The 18,295-nt window shown below is 37.4% G+C and overlaps 1 protein-coding gene across 2 annotated transcripts in view; it reads left to right on the top strand.

The window, feature by feature from the left end:
- RAB6A (RAB6A, member RAS oncogene family) overlaps positions 1 to 9,569 on the top strand; it is an 86,452-nt gene extending 76,883 nt beyond the window's left edge. For both annotated transcript variants that reach the window (XM_060605672.3, XM_060605671.3), the window contains exons 7-8: positions 5,991 to 6,057; positions 7,507 to 9,569. In XM_060605672.3, the coding sequence (XP_060461655.1) occupies positions 5,991 to 6,057; positions 7,507 to 7,571 (132 nt within the window). In that variant the 3' untranslated portion in view covers positions 7,572 to 9,569. The remainder of the gene's footprint in view (positions 1 to 5,990; positions 6,058 to 7,506) is intronic.
- The last annotated feature ends 8,726 nt before the right edge of the window (positions 9,570 to 18,295 follow it).

Here is an 18,295-nt window from a genome sequence, read left to right as displayed (position 1 = left end):
ATTAGTACATTCTTTTAGTGGAGTATTAAGTGTGTGGGTGTCACCTTTCTTATTATATTCTATAATTTTGCAGTACTGGGAAATGGGAAAAGAACAGAAATACTTCTTGATCTTTAACTTCTAAACTCATCAGTGCTTGTCAGAAGAAAAACATCTTATATGAAAGAAAGTAAGGACTTCGTGAAAAATTAGTGATAGCTGATGTGCATCAGTGCTAACAGATCAATGAAAGCTTGCATGTGTACAGGGGGGTTGCGCACATGCACGTGTGTGTGTAAATTATATTTACCTTACTTTAAGCATTGGTAGGGATAGTGTATTTTCTATACCAGTCTATTCCATGTCTGCCTTAGTTCTTGATCAGAGAACTTTTATCTTCTACTTTTATCATGTACCTTAAGCCACAAGTATCAATTACCTACAGTATGTAAGACCATCGTAGGTTCCTTGGAGAACTTAAAGTTATGTAAAATATGATTCTTGATTTCTAAAAAACTTATGATACAGTTGAGAAGAGTCACATTCTCATGAAAACTATATAGTGAAGGGTAAGTAGTACATGATAAATGCCTAGCCAATGCTACAGAGACAGTAAGATCCACAGTAATTATTGAGATGTAAAATCAGTTCTGGCACAAGGAGGTATATTTGTTGAAGAAATGAATAAGATCACATACAGATAGGATGATCAAGGAAGGCCCCATGCTTAGTCATCTGTGATTCCTAATAAAGCAAGAGCTCTGTTAGCATATCATTGACATTTAAAAAATAGATTTTCCTTTAATGATTATTTAAGACAACTTAATCCTCTAAGGTTTTTTTCCTTCCTGTCTTACATATGTTTCTGTAAGGATAGAACTTTGCTTTTGTAAAAAGCTTTTTCTTGGCTCATTTTAAGGATGTCCTGAGTTGAGTTTAGGTTAATGGCAACAATTCTTTTAATCTAATTGAAATATTTTGAGGGAACACTAAAATTTTCAAATACACTGGTTAAAACTATAGATAAATTAAAAGAAATTTTTTTTACTGTTTATTTATTTTTGAGCAAGAGTGAGCAGGGGAGGGGCAGAGAGAGAGGGAGACACAGAATCTGAAGCAGGCTCCAGGCTCTGAGCTATCAGCACAGAGCCTGATATGGGGCTCAAACTCACAGACTGCGAGATCATGACCTGAGCCTAAGTCAGATGCTTAACTGACTGAGCCATCTGGGCACCCCTAAAAATTTTAAGTCCTTGAAAATGGATTAAGTTTTTATGTCTGTGATTTGTGTGTAATAATAGTATTTCACAAAGCAAACTCCTCTTACTCAGGATTGTTAGCTGTTTCTTCACACAGGCCTTTCCACAATGCTTTTCCATATAGAAGAGACTTCTATTTATACTAGGCAACATAAGGTAGTAGAAAAAAATATGAATTTCGGAGTCTTGGCTCTGCTATTTTATTTGGTGTATTGTAAATTCTCTCTTCAGCCTTAGATTTCTATAAAATGAGGACACTAATATGTTCCTCATAGGAAGATATTAAAATGAGAAAACATGAAGATTCTACAAAGTAGCCACTCAGTATTAGCTTCTTTCTTGCTTTATTTGATGATTACTTCACACTCCTTACAAATTAGTATTACAGCATTGGTCTTTAACCATGGCTGCACATTAGAATCATCCAGAGATCTTTTAATGAATGGTAAGGGCCCAGTCCATCCCCAAATTAGTTAAATCTATTTTTGGCGGTAGGACCCAAACATCTGGTTTTGTTTTTAGTTTCCCAGGTAATTCTGATGCATGGTAGGTATCAAGAACCACTGGTCTAGAGGGAATGATTTCACACATAACCTTTCAAGGAAATTCCTAACATAACTTTTTTCTAATTATTTTCAAAGGTATAATAATAATAAGTTGAACTTCACAACTGTAGCCCCGTTTTTATTAGAAAGAATCTAAGGATTAGAGAAATTAATATCCTTGAGGTCACAAAGCTATAATAACGGGGAAGTTAGTATAGTTTCTTGGCTCAAATTTTATACTCTTTCTAGAAACACATTAAAAACTGTGTTATATTATGAGAATAGGTAGACAGGTAAGAATATAATAATACCCTCTCTGAAAGACCTCATTAGATAAGTACTTTTAAGCATCAAAACTTAAAAACCATTTTATTCCATTTTCACAGAAAGTAAATAAACCTTCCCAATGTCTCCTCCACACACAAAAAAAATCCATTTTTTAAATGATTTTTTTTTAATGTTTGTTTATTTTTGAGAGAGAACATGTACACAAGTTGGAGAGGGGCAGAGAGAAGGAGTACAGAGGATCCAAAGTAGGCTCCACACTGACAGTCGAGAGCTTGATGCAGGACTCGAATTTGCAAACTCCAAGATCATGACCTGAGCTGAAGTCGGACCCTTAACTGACTGAGCCACCCAGGCATCCCCCACAAAAAATCCATTTTTAAGCTAGCCGGTAATAAACTGACATCTTTAAGAGCTGAAAAGGTTGTACATTTTGAACACATAAACAGTTTAATAAATATTTCATGTCAGAAGCGAACTATGAGATCTTAGGAAAGATTTCCAGATATTCCTAAGTAAGAACATTTCATTTCTGCCCTGATATTTTCAGAAGGTCTTTCCCAACTCCCACACCTTTCCCACCAGTTTTAAATAGCTTCTTAAAGCAGAATTTTACACCTGTTAGTGTTTTGCTGTAGTCCTAGAATTCACGGCCAGATATCATAATGTGGAAAAATTTTTTTTCCCTAGCCCACAGGGCTAGGCTAGTCTCTAGTAGAAATAGAGCTACTGTTTATTATAGATTTTCTGTATAACATATTGGTTCTCAGCAATTTACCTAATGATTTCCCTTAATTTCCACAATAATCTAGTCAGTTAAGTATACTATTATTTTAAGCCCGTTTTACGGATGAGAAAACTGAGGAACAGAAAAAAGACCTGTCCCCTAAGTGGCCTGCCCACAATAGAAACTTTGCACTTCACCTTTTATTTTTTTTTTTTTCCTTTTTTTTTTTTTCAACGTTTTTTTTTTTTTTTTTTTTTTTTTTATTTATTTTTTTGGGACAGAGAGAGACAGAGCATGAACGGGGGAGGGGCAGAGAGAGAGGGAGACACAGAATCGGAAACAGGCTCCAGGCTCCGAGCCATCAGCCCGGAGCCTGACGCGGGGCTCGAACTCACGGACCGCGAGATCGTGACCTGGCTGAAGTCAGACGCTTAACCGACTGCGCCACCCAGGCGCCCCTGCACTTCACCTTTTAGCTTTTAGGGTTTTGCCATTCCTCCCTTTCACTTTCAACATGTGCTTTGTAGATCTTTGTAGCCATAGTAAAATAAATAGAACCCCTGATAAAATTCCTTATGCAAACTGCAGTTTTTAGTGCCTACTTTTACCTGCAGGACAAAGTTAATATGCTTGCCAGAACATTCGTAGTCTGGTCTTTAATATATACAGCTTCTTTCTAATTCTTTTATATATTCTGTGCTGTAGCCAGTCTGGACTACCTAAATACTCTTGAATATACCTTGTGCTTTTCTCTGAACATGGTTCAGGGATTTGATTGTCTAGCAGCAGACAAATGTGGTGCTAGATCAAACTGTGCATCCTGGAAATTCATTCTATAATGGTGATATTCAGTCTTGGCCTCAGTGATTTTCACACTTAGCTGTGTAGCCATAATGTATAGTCCCCACATTTCTGATTTCAGTAGATTCAGGCACAAGGGGGAATATTGAGGCTAGCCCTTACTTTAGTACATCTCTAAAATGCCACTAAACCTTACAGAACCAAAACAATTATACTTTTTCTCAAGTCTTCCCTAATCCTATCCCACCAGACTGTTGCCTACAGATGAAAATTTTGTCCTTTTCTGTATTCCTTTCCCTAAACAGATTAGAGTTCCAGTCTTTCATCCCTTTGCTGGCCTTCTATTGTTTCTGTTCCTTCTCACTTTAATTCAGCAACATTTGTGGAACACTTAAACTCTGAGTACTTGGCATAGTGAAATACAACCAAGTGTTTTTTTTGTTTGTTTGTTTTTTTTTGTTTTTTTTTTTTTTTAAGAGAGAGCAAGGGAGAGGGGCAGAGGGAGAGAGAATCTTAAGCAGGCTGCATGCTTAGCATGGAGCCCCATGCAGGGGCAAGTGCCACAGCCCTGGGATCATGACCTGAATCAAAATCAAGAGTCAGACACTCAACCAACTGAGCCACCTAGGCACTCTGGCCAATAAAAACTTTTAACTGCCTTTAAATCCCAACCGAAATGTTACCACCTAAAGATTTTTCCCAGTATCCTGAGACGGGCCTTCTTTTTTTTTTTTTTTTTTTTAATGTTTTTTAATATTTTTATTCATTTTTGAGAGACAGAGAGATACAGAGCACTAACAGAGGAGGAGCAGAGAGACAGGGAGACACAGAACCTGAAGCAGGCTCCAGGCTCTGAGCTATCAGCACAGAGCCCGATGCAGGGCCCAAACCCACAAACCGTGAGATCATGACCCAGGCGGAAGTCGAATACTCAACCGACTGAGCAACCCAGGCGCCCCAGAGCCTTCTTTTCTTATATCTGTGTTCTCATATCATTTTGTACTTCCTTGGTTTTGTTTTTTGTTTTTTGTTTTTCTTTTTGAGAGAGAGAGCATGCGCATGCGCACCCACAAATGGGGGAGGGGCAGAAAATGAGGAAGAGAGCAAGAATCTCAAGCGGGCTTCATACTGTCAGTGTGGATCCCAATGTGGGCTTGTGAACCATGAGATCATGACCCGAGCTGAAATCAAGAGTCAGACGCTTGGAGCGCCTAGGTAGTTTAGTCAGTTTTAAGCATCAGACTTCAGGTCATGATCTCGGGGTTCTTGAGTTCGAGCCCCACATCGGGCTCTCTCTGCTATCTGCTGTCAGCACAGAGCTCCCTTGGATCCTTTGTTCCCCTCTCTGTACGCACATGCTCTCTCCCCAAAATAAATAAACATTAAAAAAAAAAAAAAAAGTCAGACGCACTGACTGAGCCACCCAGGTTTCCCTGTACTTCATTGGTTTGTAGCACTTACCACATTGTGACATAAAGAATTGTTTGCATCTATCTCTTTCACTAGACTGTGAGCTCCTTGAATTAAAAAACTACATTTTGTTCATTTCTATGTCCTCAAAGAACCTGAGACAATGACTCAAACAAGCAGGTATTTTGTACAAGGGAGTTATATCACATGCGTATTTAACTTCTAGGAATTTTACACTGCGTACCAAAAAAAACCCCAAAAAGAATGAAATAATCAGGCAGTTTCACCTGCCATTCTACCCAATGAGTTGATGCCTAGTATTGGGCATATGATAGGAGGTACGAATCTGTTGTTCCCACATGTCTCTCAAAGTGACCACCCCATTGGCTTGAGTGTGATTGTTTTGAAGAGATTTTTCATAACATCATACCTCAGACACAAGCCAACCACTTCCACTGGTGCTTTTTCTAGTGATGGAAGAAAAGCCATCTGTGTTGGATATGAGAAGTGGTATGTTAGTCTCTAACATAGTGCTTTCCTAAGGAATTATCCAGGGTAATTTTGACTAGACTTTTACTATATATTCACTGGCTTTAGAAGCTAACCCTTTATAAAAGACAGGAATACCACTATCCAGTTTTCCTAAATGAGCAATCTATCCTTTCTCGGAGTTGTTATAGAAGTTTGTTTTTATGACTCAAATGGCATTTTTGCTGCTTGCTTCTTAGCTCTTTGTTCATGTCTGATATCACCAGTTGGAAAGTAAGGATCATATCTTTGTATCTCTTTGTATGTGGCATACCGCACATAGTATTCATTTATAGAATAAATAGACATTTTTATATGTTTTCATTATGCTAAGGTCTAAATGAGAAATAACCCAGAAGCCATATCTTTTAATTCACCATCCAGTGGTCATCCACTTTCACTTGATACCATTTGCTAAATTTTCCCTTCCAATTATCACATTTCTTTCTTCCACAGCTCTTCCGACGTGTTGCAGCAGCTTTGCCTGGAATGGAAAGCACACAGGACAGAAGCAGAGAAGACAGTATCCTTTTTGTTTCATCAGAAAATTGTATTGTTAACATCAGTCTTTAGAGCTCCACTTGGTTGGCTAAGGAATATGCCATCACCGTTTACAACCAGGAATTGATGACTTAGGAATGTAGAAGCTCCAAGATTTTCTTTTTTTTTTTCTTTTTAACATTTTTTTAACATTTTATTATTTTTTGAGAGAGAGAGCAAGCGAGCAAAGGAGGGGCAGAGAGGGAGACACAGAATCTGAAGGAGGCTTCAGGCTGTGAACTGTCAGCCTAGAGCCTGATGCAGGGCTCAAACCCACGAACTGTGAGATCATGACCTGAGTCGAAGTCAAGATGCCTAAGTGACTGAGCCACCTAGGGACCCTGAAGCTCCAAGGTTTTCTGTAGCACATGAGATCTGGTGGTTCAAGGGCATCCTTTGTAGCCCGCTTCTCACTGCAATTAATCAGTGAGAGGGTTTGTGTTTACTTGCTTTTTAATGAGCAGGAAACTTAGAATCACTGCCCTCTGCCTCTTAATTTTGAGTCCCATTGGCTCTGGGCCTTTTCCCTACAGTATATATCATATTTTCCTCCCTTGCTTTTTCTTGAGCTTTCTGCTGGGCACAGGCAAGAAATAATTCAGTCTTGAGTGTTATTGTGGCCTCTGCTTTCAGAAACAGGACATAATGAAGTACATGTAATAATCGTTATTTCAAAGGATTTTGAATCTTAATATTTTAATTGTTATATATTTAGCGTTTTTCCATAGGCATTTTTATTAAGCCATAGAATTCATAGCACTTTGTGTTCAGCTTTTCCCACTGCTAGATGTTTTATGTTTTCTAAGCCTTTATTTTTTTAAGGTTGTTTTTTTTTTTTAAGTTTATTTATTTTGAGAAAGAGTATGCACAAGTGGGGAAGGGACAGAGAGAGAGGGAGAGAGAGAGAATCCCAAGCAGGCTCTACTATCAGCAATGGAGCCTGGCATGGGAATTGATCTCATGAACCGTGAGATCATGACCTGAGCTAAAATCAAGAGTCGGATGCTTAACTGACTGAGCCATCCAGGTGCCCCTAAGCCTTTATTACTTCTAATAGCATAATGTGTTCTATGGAGTTGAAGTCCCATTATTTATTAAATTCTCTCCCTGAACTCTTTTGTAAGCTATTTTCAGAGTTTCAGATAATCTCATAAGGAACATAATCTTTACATGGTTTCTTGCTCCTATAATATCCTTAAAACAAATTCTTATGAATAGGGCTTAACTTTATTCTGACCCTTGTTGCATATAGTAGATATAAACAAGTTTATTCCCTTTGAGCATCTCGTTATAGTGAGCTAGCTATACTAGAAAATAATGGCTGTATCAGTTCTGAAGCCAGTAGGAATAGAAGGAGCTTGCAAGAGATGTCAATGTTCAGCAGAATTGGAATTGTACTTTCCCATTTATAGCTCCTTAACTTTTGTTTCAGTGATTGACATAAAACTGGAAAAGCCTCAGGAGCAACCAGTCAGTGAAGGAGGCTGTTCCTGCTAATCTTCCATGGCATCTTCAACTTTTCTTCAGAAGCTCACTGCTTTGGCCCCCTTACTCTTTCATTGACTGCAGTGTGAATATTGGCTTGAACCTTTTCCCTTCAGTAATAACGTATTGCAATTCATCATTGCTGCCTGTCTCGTGGAGATGATCTATTAGCTTCACAAGCACAAAAAAGTCAGTGTCTTCATTATTTATATTTTACAAAAAGCCAAATGATTCCAACATATTCCAGTGATAACTTTAAAAATTAGATACGTTTTCTCAATTTTTTTTTCCTTTTCAATGTTAGGATAACGTACTTCAAAATGATGGAAATTCCAACAGTCTGTGGCTAGGTTAAGGAGCAATTGTTCACAGCAGCACTTGCCTACCTACTTGATCTCTCTCTGCTTTTCTCACCTCTCCCTTATTGCATTCCCTATTCTTACCATCTCTCCCTCAAAACAAATGAGGTATGACAAAGCAGGAGTCAGACCAAGCCCAATGGAGTTATCCTTCAAATTTAGTGATACCACTTGATCTAGGCCTTGGGCCAAGATGTCCAAAATTATTCTTGAGCGCTGATATAAATTATTTAGACTTTATTTGAGGTCAAAACTCAACTATCATGGTAGGCAGTGCTTGAATAAGAAAAGGGTTCTGATGCATCTTCAAAATGAGTCCTAATGAACACAGTGAGTACTTACAAATTAAATGAGCATAAAATGTATTTCAGACCAAAACAAATGACCCTTTCACATGTTAGTCCCTGGGAGAGAAGAGTTAACAGTGCTTCAGAACATGTTTTTAATACTGAATTCTCCCAGTGAACTATTTCTCCCAGGATTTTAAAATTCTCAACATAGAGTTATTCTGTTTGTTTAAAAAAAGAAGAAAACTTTTGTAAGCAATAGATTTCTCTTGGGTTTTTCTTTCTTGTTTCAAAAAATGCTATGCAGGCAAAGCACTACAGAAATCAAATTCTTTTAAGAATAACCAGCGGAAGAATTTAAACTTGGTACCGTGATCAAAACTACAATAAACAAGATATCTAAAGCTATCATTGTAGAAACAATGATATCTAAAGCTTAACAACAAAAGAATCCTCAACAGAATAGCAAATACTTTGCTCAGGACATTTGAGGTCAAATTGAAAATGGAAACAGGTTTCTTATAAGCCCCTAGCGGCAGATCTGGAAAAGCATACATAGAAGAGGGAAAGGAGAGAATGGAAGTAAAACTTAATATTATGCAGATTTATGCCTTATTTTTTAGCATTTTTTTTTAATGTTGGGTCTTTCAGGCTGGTTTTGCTTTTTATTAGATCTGTATAGTTTGGTTAATTAACTAGTGATTTAGTTTTATATTTAAGCTACAATTAATCTTTTTTCTTTGTTGATATTTATTTCTTTGCCTTTTTTTTTAAACTACTTTCAGTTTTTAGATGTTTTGTCTGATCTATTTAGAGCTTCATCACCATGGCAATATATATTTCCCTTAAAACACTGTAAACAAATATACTAGGAGTGCACCATTTTAATCTTTACTAGTTATTGTGAGATTGCTGTGTAAGTTAATAAACACATTTGTAAATACATTATTTGCAGGACGAAAATTTCTGAGTTACAGCTCAGGAAAAGCCTGCTGAATTTACGTTGTAAGCATTACTTAACACAGTATAAAGATGAAAAGACAACAAAAAATATCTTCATACTTCCTTATCCCCTCATTGCAACAAAACCCTTAACTGGGAACCTTATTCCCCTCTCTTTCCTCTTCCTTCTCCAGTTCCCACTTATTGTCACCTTGTAATATTCAGAGAGCACTTGGATTATGGGTCTGAATAGAGAAATGCTTTCAGATAATCATTAGCCCACATACCAGTAACTTATACTCAAAGATGGGATGGAGTTGTAAAGTGCTTTTATAATACAATATTATTGTTAAAGGCAAGGGTTGACTCTTTTGTTTTTATTTTGACATGGCATGTCCTGAAATAAATATCAATTCAATATGGCAGATGGGTCATATTCTTTATTTAGAAGAAGTTGTGATTTCTGACATGGGGGTGATTGTCTTCCTACACTGTAGTGTATGATTCTTTTTATGTATCTTTAAAACAGTAATCAGTTATGCTGCTTTTTAATATCGGTCTTTTTATTTGGCCTGGGGTTCTTCAACTGAAGCAGTGAAGTGTGTTCATAGTCTAGATTTTTTTTTTTTAATAAACAATTTTGCTGCCAAAAATATATAAATAAAACACAAACAAAAACAACTATTGACTTGGTTTCTATTCCTGCCAAGGTAGTAAGTTAGTATGAATTTCTTACTTCCTCCTTAGAATTATAAAGGGAACTTGAAATCCAGAAAAATAAAAAAACAGCACTAAGAAACCCCTAGGGAGTCAGAAGACTTTTCAGCTGTTACAAGTGGGGGTGAGTGGCTACAACTTGAAAGACAGGGCCACTGGTAGAGGCAATAATATATTAAGAAAAGTAATTTACATTCTGCTTTTGCCTCCTCCTTACCCCACCTTTGCCTAGGGACAGGGACAGCAAACTCCTGCCCTCCCACCACATGCAGCCTGCTACCTGTTTTTAAATTAAATTTTTTTTTGAATTCACTGCAAAGGTGGGGTTGAGTAGTTGTGGCAGAATGACCCCAAAAGCCAAAAATATTTACTGTCTGGCCCTTTACAGAAAAAAGAGCTGGCCCTTGCCTTGGCACAAATGATAGCTATTTCCCTTACTACAGAAAGGGAGGCTACAGGCCAGACTACGGGTACAGGTGTCCACAGGGGTAATATCAGGGCAGTGTAAACTAAGTGAGGAGTTGATGAAAATAGGTGGAGAATGACCTGCCTGCCTTAGGCCTTTCACTCACTCTCTAGGCTTTCCCTTTCAAAACTTGCGTTAATGAGCTGTAATCTAGGTGACTGCCCCCTGCAAAGCTGCTTCTTCCTAAACTAGTTTAAAGGTAAGACTCTGAAATAATGTGTGGTTTAGTGGGATGTTACTGAATGGGAGCAGCTACATGTATGGTCTTGTCGTTCCTGGAACTCTGTCCCACAGTTTGTCTCCTCCCCTTCTTAAACACGACATTCTGGTCTTTGTCCCTTGCCCAGTATACCTTCCCAGACTTGTAACACATACCCCCAGGAGAATTTGGAGCCACAAGCCAGAGTAGTTGGATACCTGAAACTGCCTCAAAAGAAAAAGTGAATACTGGGGCGCCTGGGTGAATCAAGACGGTGAAGCATCTGCCTTCAGCTCAGGTCATGATCTCACGGTTTGTGAGTTTGAGCCCCATGTCAGGCTCTCTGCTGTCAGTGCAGAGCCTGCTTCAGATCCTCTGTCCCCTCTCTCTGCCCCTACCCCATTCACACTCTCTCTCTCTGTCTTAAAAATAAATAAATAAATAGATAGATAGATAAATAAATAAATAAGTTTAGAAAAAGTGAATACCATCTGGAGTAGAAATACTCAAAAAGACTAAAATGGTGTGATAAATATTGAAGAGTGGAGATACTAGCAATATGGAACAAGAATCATAAAATAACCAAATACAACTATTAAGTGTGAAAAATAGTTGAAGTAAGGAACACATTAGATAAATGGTACATACACTGCATTCCACTGATTAGTGAGAACATTGAATTGAGGAACTCCTTCACTAGAAAGCAAAGAAATAGAAAAGATTAAGAGGATAATAGTACACATAGCAACTTCTAGTAGCAATTCCAGAAAGCTAAAAAAGCAAGAACTAAAGTACTGAAAATGAAGACAGTATTTATCATAAGCATCTGCATAGAATGCAGCTTCTAAAATAGTTCCTGATCCCTGCCTCCTGGTATTCATGCCTTTGTAGGATCCTTGTCCTCTAAGTATAGACTGGACCTGGTAAGTTGCTTCTAAGGAACAGAATACAGCAAAAGTGATAAGATACCACTTTGAAGATTAGATTATGAAAAATACTTTTGCCAATCTCTCTGACTCCTCTCATTTGCCTTTGTGCAGCAGTCTGTTTGTTATGAGCTCCTATGGAGAGGCCCACTTTGTAAGGAGCTGACAGCAGCCTCCAACCAGCAGCCAGTGAGGAACCGAGGTCCTCAGTAAAACAGACTGCAAGGAATTGAATAAAAAACAAGCCACAGACAGAATATACTTGTGAATTTCATTCATGCTTCATAAAGGACCAGTATTCAGAATATATGAAGAACTCTCTTAATAGGAAAGCAAGCCAATAAAAAGGTGAAAGATTTGACCAGACGCTTCACTAAAGAAGATCTATAAAGGGCAAAAAAAAAAAAAAAAAAAAAAAAAGACATGAAAAATGCTTGACATCATTAGTCACTGGGGAAATGCAAATTAAAACCACAGCAAGACACCACTACACACATATTAGAAAGGCTAAAACTTTAAAAGACGCCATATCAAGTGTAGGTGGAGATGAGCAATTGGAACTCTCATACACTGTAGTCTGAGATTTTGGAAAAACTGGCAGTTTCTAAAGAAGTTAAACATTTATTTAACTTAGCCATTTCATGCTCAAGTATTTACTCACAAGAAATGAAAGCCATGTGTCTATATGAAGGCTTGCACACAAATATTCATAGCTTTACATGTCCAAGAACTGGAAACAACCCAAATGTCCATCAAGAGGTGAATATACTGTATAAATAAATTATGAAACATGCATACTATGTAATATAGTATGCAGTGAAGCAGAATAAACTTGATACCCACAATATAGATAAATCTCAATATAGCCTAAGTGAAAAAAGTTGAAAAAAAAAGTACATATTTTATGTTTTCTTTTATGCAAAATGTTAGTAAAAAAATTTTTAATGTTTATTTTTGAGAGAGAGAGAGAGAGAGAGAGAGAGAGAATGTCAGCAAGGGAGGGGCAAAGAGAGAGGGAGACACAGAACCTGAAGCAGGCTCTAGGCTCTGAGCTGTCAGCACAGAGCCTGACACAGGACTTGAACCCAGGAACCGTGAGATCATTACCTGAGCTGAAGTCAGACACTTAACCGACTGAGCCACCCAGGGGCCCCTAGAATGCAAACTATTTTAACAACTCTCAGTTTTTCCATTCTGCTTTCTGTCTCTAAATTTGCCTATTCTAGATAACTGTGTAAGTGGAATTATACAATATTTGTCCTAGTGTCCACCCATGTTGTAGCTTGTATCAGACTTTTATTCCTTTTCATGGCTGAATAAAAGCCCAAGTTATGTATATACCACATTTTGTTTACTCATTCATCTGTTGGTGGACACTTGGATTGTTCCCACCTTTTGGCTATTTTATTTTTTTAATGTTTGTTTATTTTTGAGAGAGACAGGGTAAATGGGGGAGGGGCAGAGGAAGAGGGAGACACAGAATCCAAAGCAGGCTCCAGGCTCTGAAGTGTCAGCACAGAGCCCTACATGGGGCTTGAACTCATGAACCGTGAGATCCTGACTGAAGTTGGATGCTTAACGGACTGAGCCACCCAGGCGCCCCTGGCTATTTTACGTTTTATTTTTTTATAAGCCTAGCATTTTCAATTTTTATTTTATTTTTTGAGAGAAAGAGTGTGTGAGCAGGGGAGAAGGGGGGAGAGAGAGGGAGAGAAAATCTTAAGCAGGCTCTATGCATAGCATGGAGCCTGACAGAGGACTCGATCCCAGACCCTGGGATTATGACCTGAGCCAAAATCAAGAGTTGGATGTTTAACCCAACTGAGCCACCAAGGCGCCCCATGGCTATTTAAAATAATGCTGCCAAGAAAATTGGTGTATAAGTACCTGTTTGAATCCCTGTTTTCAGTTCTTTTTAGTGTATACCTGGGAGTAGAATGGGTGGGTCTTACAATTCTGTTTAACTATATTAACGTTTTGGGGAAATACCAAACTGCTTTCCACAGCAGCCACACCATTTTACATTCCCAGCAGCAATGACTATATGAGGGTTCCAATTTTTACACATCTTCATCAACACTTTTTATGTTCTGATGTTTCTGATAATAGCCATCCTTGTGGGTGTATAGTGGTACCTATCTCATGGTGATTTTGATCTGCATTTCCCTAATGACTAGTAATGTTAAACATCTTGCTTACTGGCTGTTTATATAATTTATTTAGAGAAATGTCTATTTAAGTCCTTTGCCCATTTTTAAATGTAGTTGTTTATTGTGTTGTTGAATTACAGGAGTTCTTTATATATTCTAGATATTAATCCTGTAATAGATACATGGATTTACAACTATTTCCTCTCATTCTGTGGGTTGCGTGTTCACTTATTGTGTCCTTTGATGCCCAAAAGTTTTAAATTTTGATGAAGTTCAATTACCTTTTTTTTTTGGCCTGTGCTTTTGGCGTCGTATGTAAGAAATCATTGCCAAATCCAATATCACAAAGATTTTCTCCTATGTTTTTATTCAATGAGTTTTATAGTTTTAGCTCTGATGTTTAAGTCTTTGATCCATTTTGAGTTAATTTTGTATACTGTGTATGATAAGGGCCAAGCTTCATTCTTTTGCATGTGGACATACTTTCCCCAGCAGCATTTGTCAAAAAGACTGTCCTTCCCCCATTGAATGAATGGTCTTCGCACCCTTGTTGAAAATCAATTCTCCATATGTAAGAGTTTATTTCTGGGTTGTTTATTCTATTCCATTGGTCTGTATGTCTCTCCTTAATGCTAGTACTCTACTGTGTTTATTACTGTAGCTTTGTAGTAAGTTTTGAAGCACATTGCATTTATTTACGCCTTTAATTTCTGTCAGCAATGTCTTAGTTTTCAGCATACAAGTCTTTCACCTCCTTGGTTGTTAGGTTTATTCCTTAGTATTTTATTCTTTTTGATGCTATGGAAAGTGGAATCTTTTTTCTTAATTTCTTTTTTGGATTGTTCAGTGCTAGTTTATAAAATGCAACTGATTTTTACATTGATTTTGTATCCTGCAACTTTGCTAAATTTATTAGATCTAACGATTTTTGTATGAAATGTTTAGGGTTTTTAACATATAATTGACCCTTGAACAATGCTGGGGTTAGGAGCACTGACCCTGTGCAGTCAAAAATCTGCATATAAGATACAATAAGGGTTGGCAAGGATGTGGAGGAAAAGGAGCCCTTTTGTGGAGGATGCAAATTGATGCAGCCACTGTGGAAAACAGTAAAAGGTTTCTTCAAAAAGTTAAAAATGAAACTACCCTACAATCCAGTAATCACAATACTAGCTATTTAGCCAAAGAATACAAAAACACTAATTCAAAGGGATATATGCACCCCTATGTTTATTGCAGTATTATTTACAATAGCCAAACTATGGAAGCAGTTCAAGTGTCCATCAACAGATGAATGGATAAAGATGTGGTACATATACACAATGGAATATTAGTCCGCTATAAAAAAAGAATGAAACCTTGCCATTTGCAACAACATGGATGGAGCTAGAGAGAGTATACTGCTAAGTGAAATAAGTCGGTCAGAGAAAGACAAATAACATATGATTTCATTCATATGTGGAATTTAAGAAACAAAACTAACAAAGAGGAAAAAAATGAGACAAAACAAAAATAGACTATAGAGAACAAACTGATGGTTACCAGAGGGGAGGTGGGTGAGGGAATGGGTGAAATAGATGATGGGGATTAAGGAGTGCATTTGTGATGAGCACTGGGTGATGTATGGAATTGTTGAATCACTATATCGTACATCTGAAACTAATATTACACTGTATGTTAACTATACCAGAATTAAAATGAAAACAAATGTATAACTGGTTTTTGGTTTTTTTAATGTTTAATTTTTTAGAGAGAGTGCATGAGAGGGAGGGGCATAAAGAGAGAGAGAGAATCCCAAGCAGGCTCTGGCACTGCCAGCGTGCAGCCTAACACAGGGCTTGATCCCATGAACCATGAGATCATGACCTAAGCCAAAATAATAGAGCCTGCCATTCAAGTGACTGAACACCATCCTGGTGCCCCTGCATATAACTGTTTAGTCCCCCAAACCTTTACAAATACTATTGACCAGAAGCCATACCAATAACATAAACAGTCAATTAACACATATTTTGTATGTTATTTGTATTATATACTGTATTCTTACAATAAAGTAAGCAAGAGAAAAGATTTAAAATCATAAAGAAGAGAACGTATCTTTACAGTACCATACTGTATTTCTTGAAAAAAAAAAAAATCTGCATATAAGTGGACCCAGTTCAAACCTGTGTTGTTCAGGGTCAACTGTAATAAGATATGATCTGTAAACAGCTGATTTTACTTCCATTCCAATATGGATGCCTTTTATTTTTTTCTAAACTAATTCCTCTGGCTACAACTTCCAGTATATGTTGAATATAAGTGACAAAAGTGGGCATTCTGTCTTCTTTCAGATCTTAAGGGAAACCTTTGAGTCTTTTACCATTGAGTATATTTACCATAGATTTTTAAATGTAGTATTTATCATGTTAAGGAAATTCTGTTCCTAGTTTATTGAGTGTTTTTATCATAAAAACATGTTAAATTTTGTCAAATGCTTTTTCTGCATCGATTAGGAAGATCATGGGTTTTTTCCCCTTTTATTCTACTAATTAGTATAGTATATTGATCAGTTTTCATGTGTAGAACCATCCTTGCATTCTGAGAATAAATCATTGTGTGTATTTTCTGGTCATTGTGTATATTCTTCTCAATATGCTGCTGAATTCAGTTTGCTAGTGGTTTTTTGAGGATTTTAAAATCAATATTGGTCTGTAGTTTTCTTGTATATCTTTGGCTTTGGTATCAGTGTAATGCTGCTGTCATGGAATGAGTTAGGAAGTGCTTCCTCTTAATTTTTTTTTTTTTTTTTTTGAGAAAAGTTTGAGAAGGACTGATTGTTAATTCTTCAAGTGTTTGTTTTGTTTTTTTTTTTTTTTTAATCTGGTATAGTTAATACAGTGTTATATCAGTGTCAGGTGTACAATATAGTGATTCAGCAATTCCATACATCACCCGGTGCTCATCTTGATAAGTGTCCTCTTGAATCCCTTACCTATTTCACCCATCTTCCTACCCACCTCCCCTCTGGTAAGCATCAGTTTGTTCTCTGTAATTAAAGAGTCTGCTTCTTGGTTTGTCTTTTTTCTTTGTTCATTTGTTTCTTGAATTCCACATATGAGTGAAATCATGTTATTTGTCTTTCTCTGGCCAACTTATTTTACTTAGCAGTATACTCTCTAGCTCCATTCATGTTGTTGCAAATGGCAAGATTTCATTCTTTTTTTATAGCTGAGTAATATTCCATCGTGTGTATGTACCACATCTTTATCCATTCATCTGTCGATGGACACTTGAGCTGCGTCCATAGTTTGGCTATTGTAAATAGTGCTGCAACAAACATAGGGGTGGGTGCATCTATTCCTTTGAATTAGTGTTTTTGTATTCTTTGGGTAAATAGCCAATAGTGGGCCTACTGGGTCATAGGGTATTTCTATTTTTAACTTTTTGAAGAACCTCATAACTATTTTCCACAGTGGCTGCACCAGTTTGCATTCCCACCAGCAGTGCACAGGGGTTCCTTTTTCTCCACAACCTCGCCAACACTTATTTCTTCCCTTGTGCGTCTTTGACTTATCAGCATACACTTAAGTCAATATTGTACTACTTCCCATAAAGTACAGAAAACTTTGCATAGTATAACTCTATTTTCCCACTTTCCCTTCACTCATTTTTTTTATTCACTCTCAATTTTACATATACTTATGGGTAATTTTCAATGAACAGTATTCCATTTTGTGAGTGGAATATACCATAGATCCACCTATTCTAGAATTTAAGTTTTTTCCACTACTTCTGTGATACTTTTATACCTATTATTTTTTGGTAAACATATGTACGCATTTCTCCTTGGTGTACCCTAGGAGTATAATTGATGGGTTCTAAGGTATGCATATATTTGTCTTTACGAATTAGTTTCCAAAGCAGTTGTCCCAATTTACAGTCATGTGAGATTTCCATTTGCTTAATGTTGTCAGTCTTTTTCACCTTTAGCCTTTTAGGTGGTGTGTAGTGGTATCACATTTTAATTCAAAACTTTTTAATTTTATTTTAAATGTTTATTTATTTTTGAGAGCGAGAGAGCACAAGCGGGGAAGGGGGCAGAGAGAGAGAGGGGGACGGAGGATCTGAAGCGGGCTCTGCGCTGACATCCGGGAGCCGGATGCAGGGCTTGAACTCATGAACCGCGAGATCACTACCTGAGCCGAGACTCAACCAACTGAGCCATCCAGGTACCCCTTAATTGAAAACTTTTTAAAACCACTGTACTGACCAAACAAAAGAATGTGTGAGCCAGATATGGTCCATAAGTCAATTCCAGGTCAGACTGTTTTCTGAGAATGTTTGTTTTAATGTATATGTGAACAATTGTCTACTGGACAGCTGGAAGATAAAAAATTCATGCCACAATCCTATTAGTGGAGAGATTTTGAAGCAAACTACATCTGAAACATCCATTTGTCTTGCCCTGTTCAATGGGGTGAGTGGAAAGAACCAGGTCTCATCAGGGTGATAAATGGTAGTCCTGAGGCTGTAGGGGCACAGAGAAGAGCACTTAACCCAGCTGTGGGAGGTTCTCTATAATATTGCCTCATCTACCATCCCTCCTCACCATGAAATAGACTGTGACATCAGGCTGAACTTCATTGTGCTCTCAAGACCAAAGTCCTCTGAGGCCATTGCTCATGCCATTTCTTCCATGTGTTCTTTG

Source organism: Panthera onca, chromosome D1 (assembly GCF_046562875.1).
Source record: "Panthera onca isolate mPanOnc1 chromosome D1, mPanOnc1 haplotype 2, whole genome shotgun sequence".
In the NCBI taxonomy this organism is placed as follows: domain Eukaryota; kingdom Metazoa; phylum Chordata; class Mammalia; order Carnivora; family Felidae; genus Panthera; species Panthera onca.
This window is presented reverse-complemented; position numbering and strand designations above follow the sequence as displayed.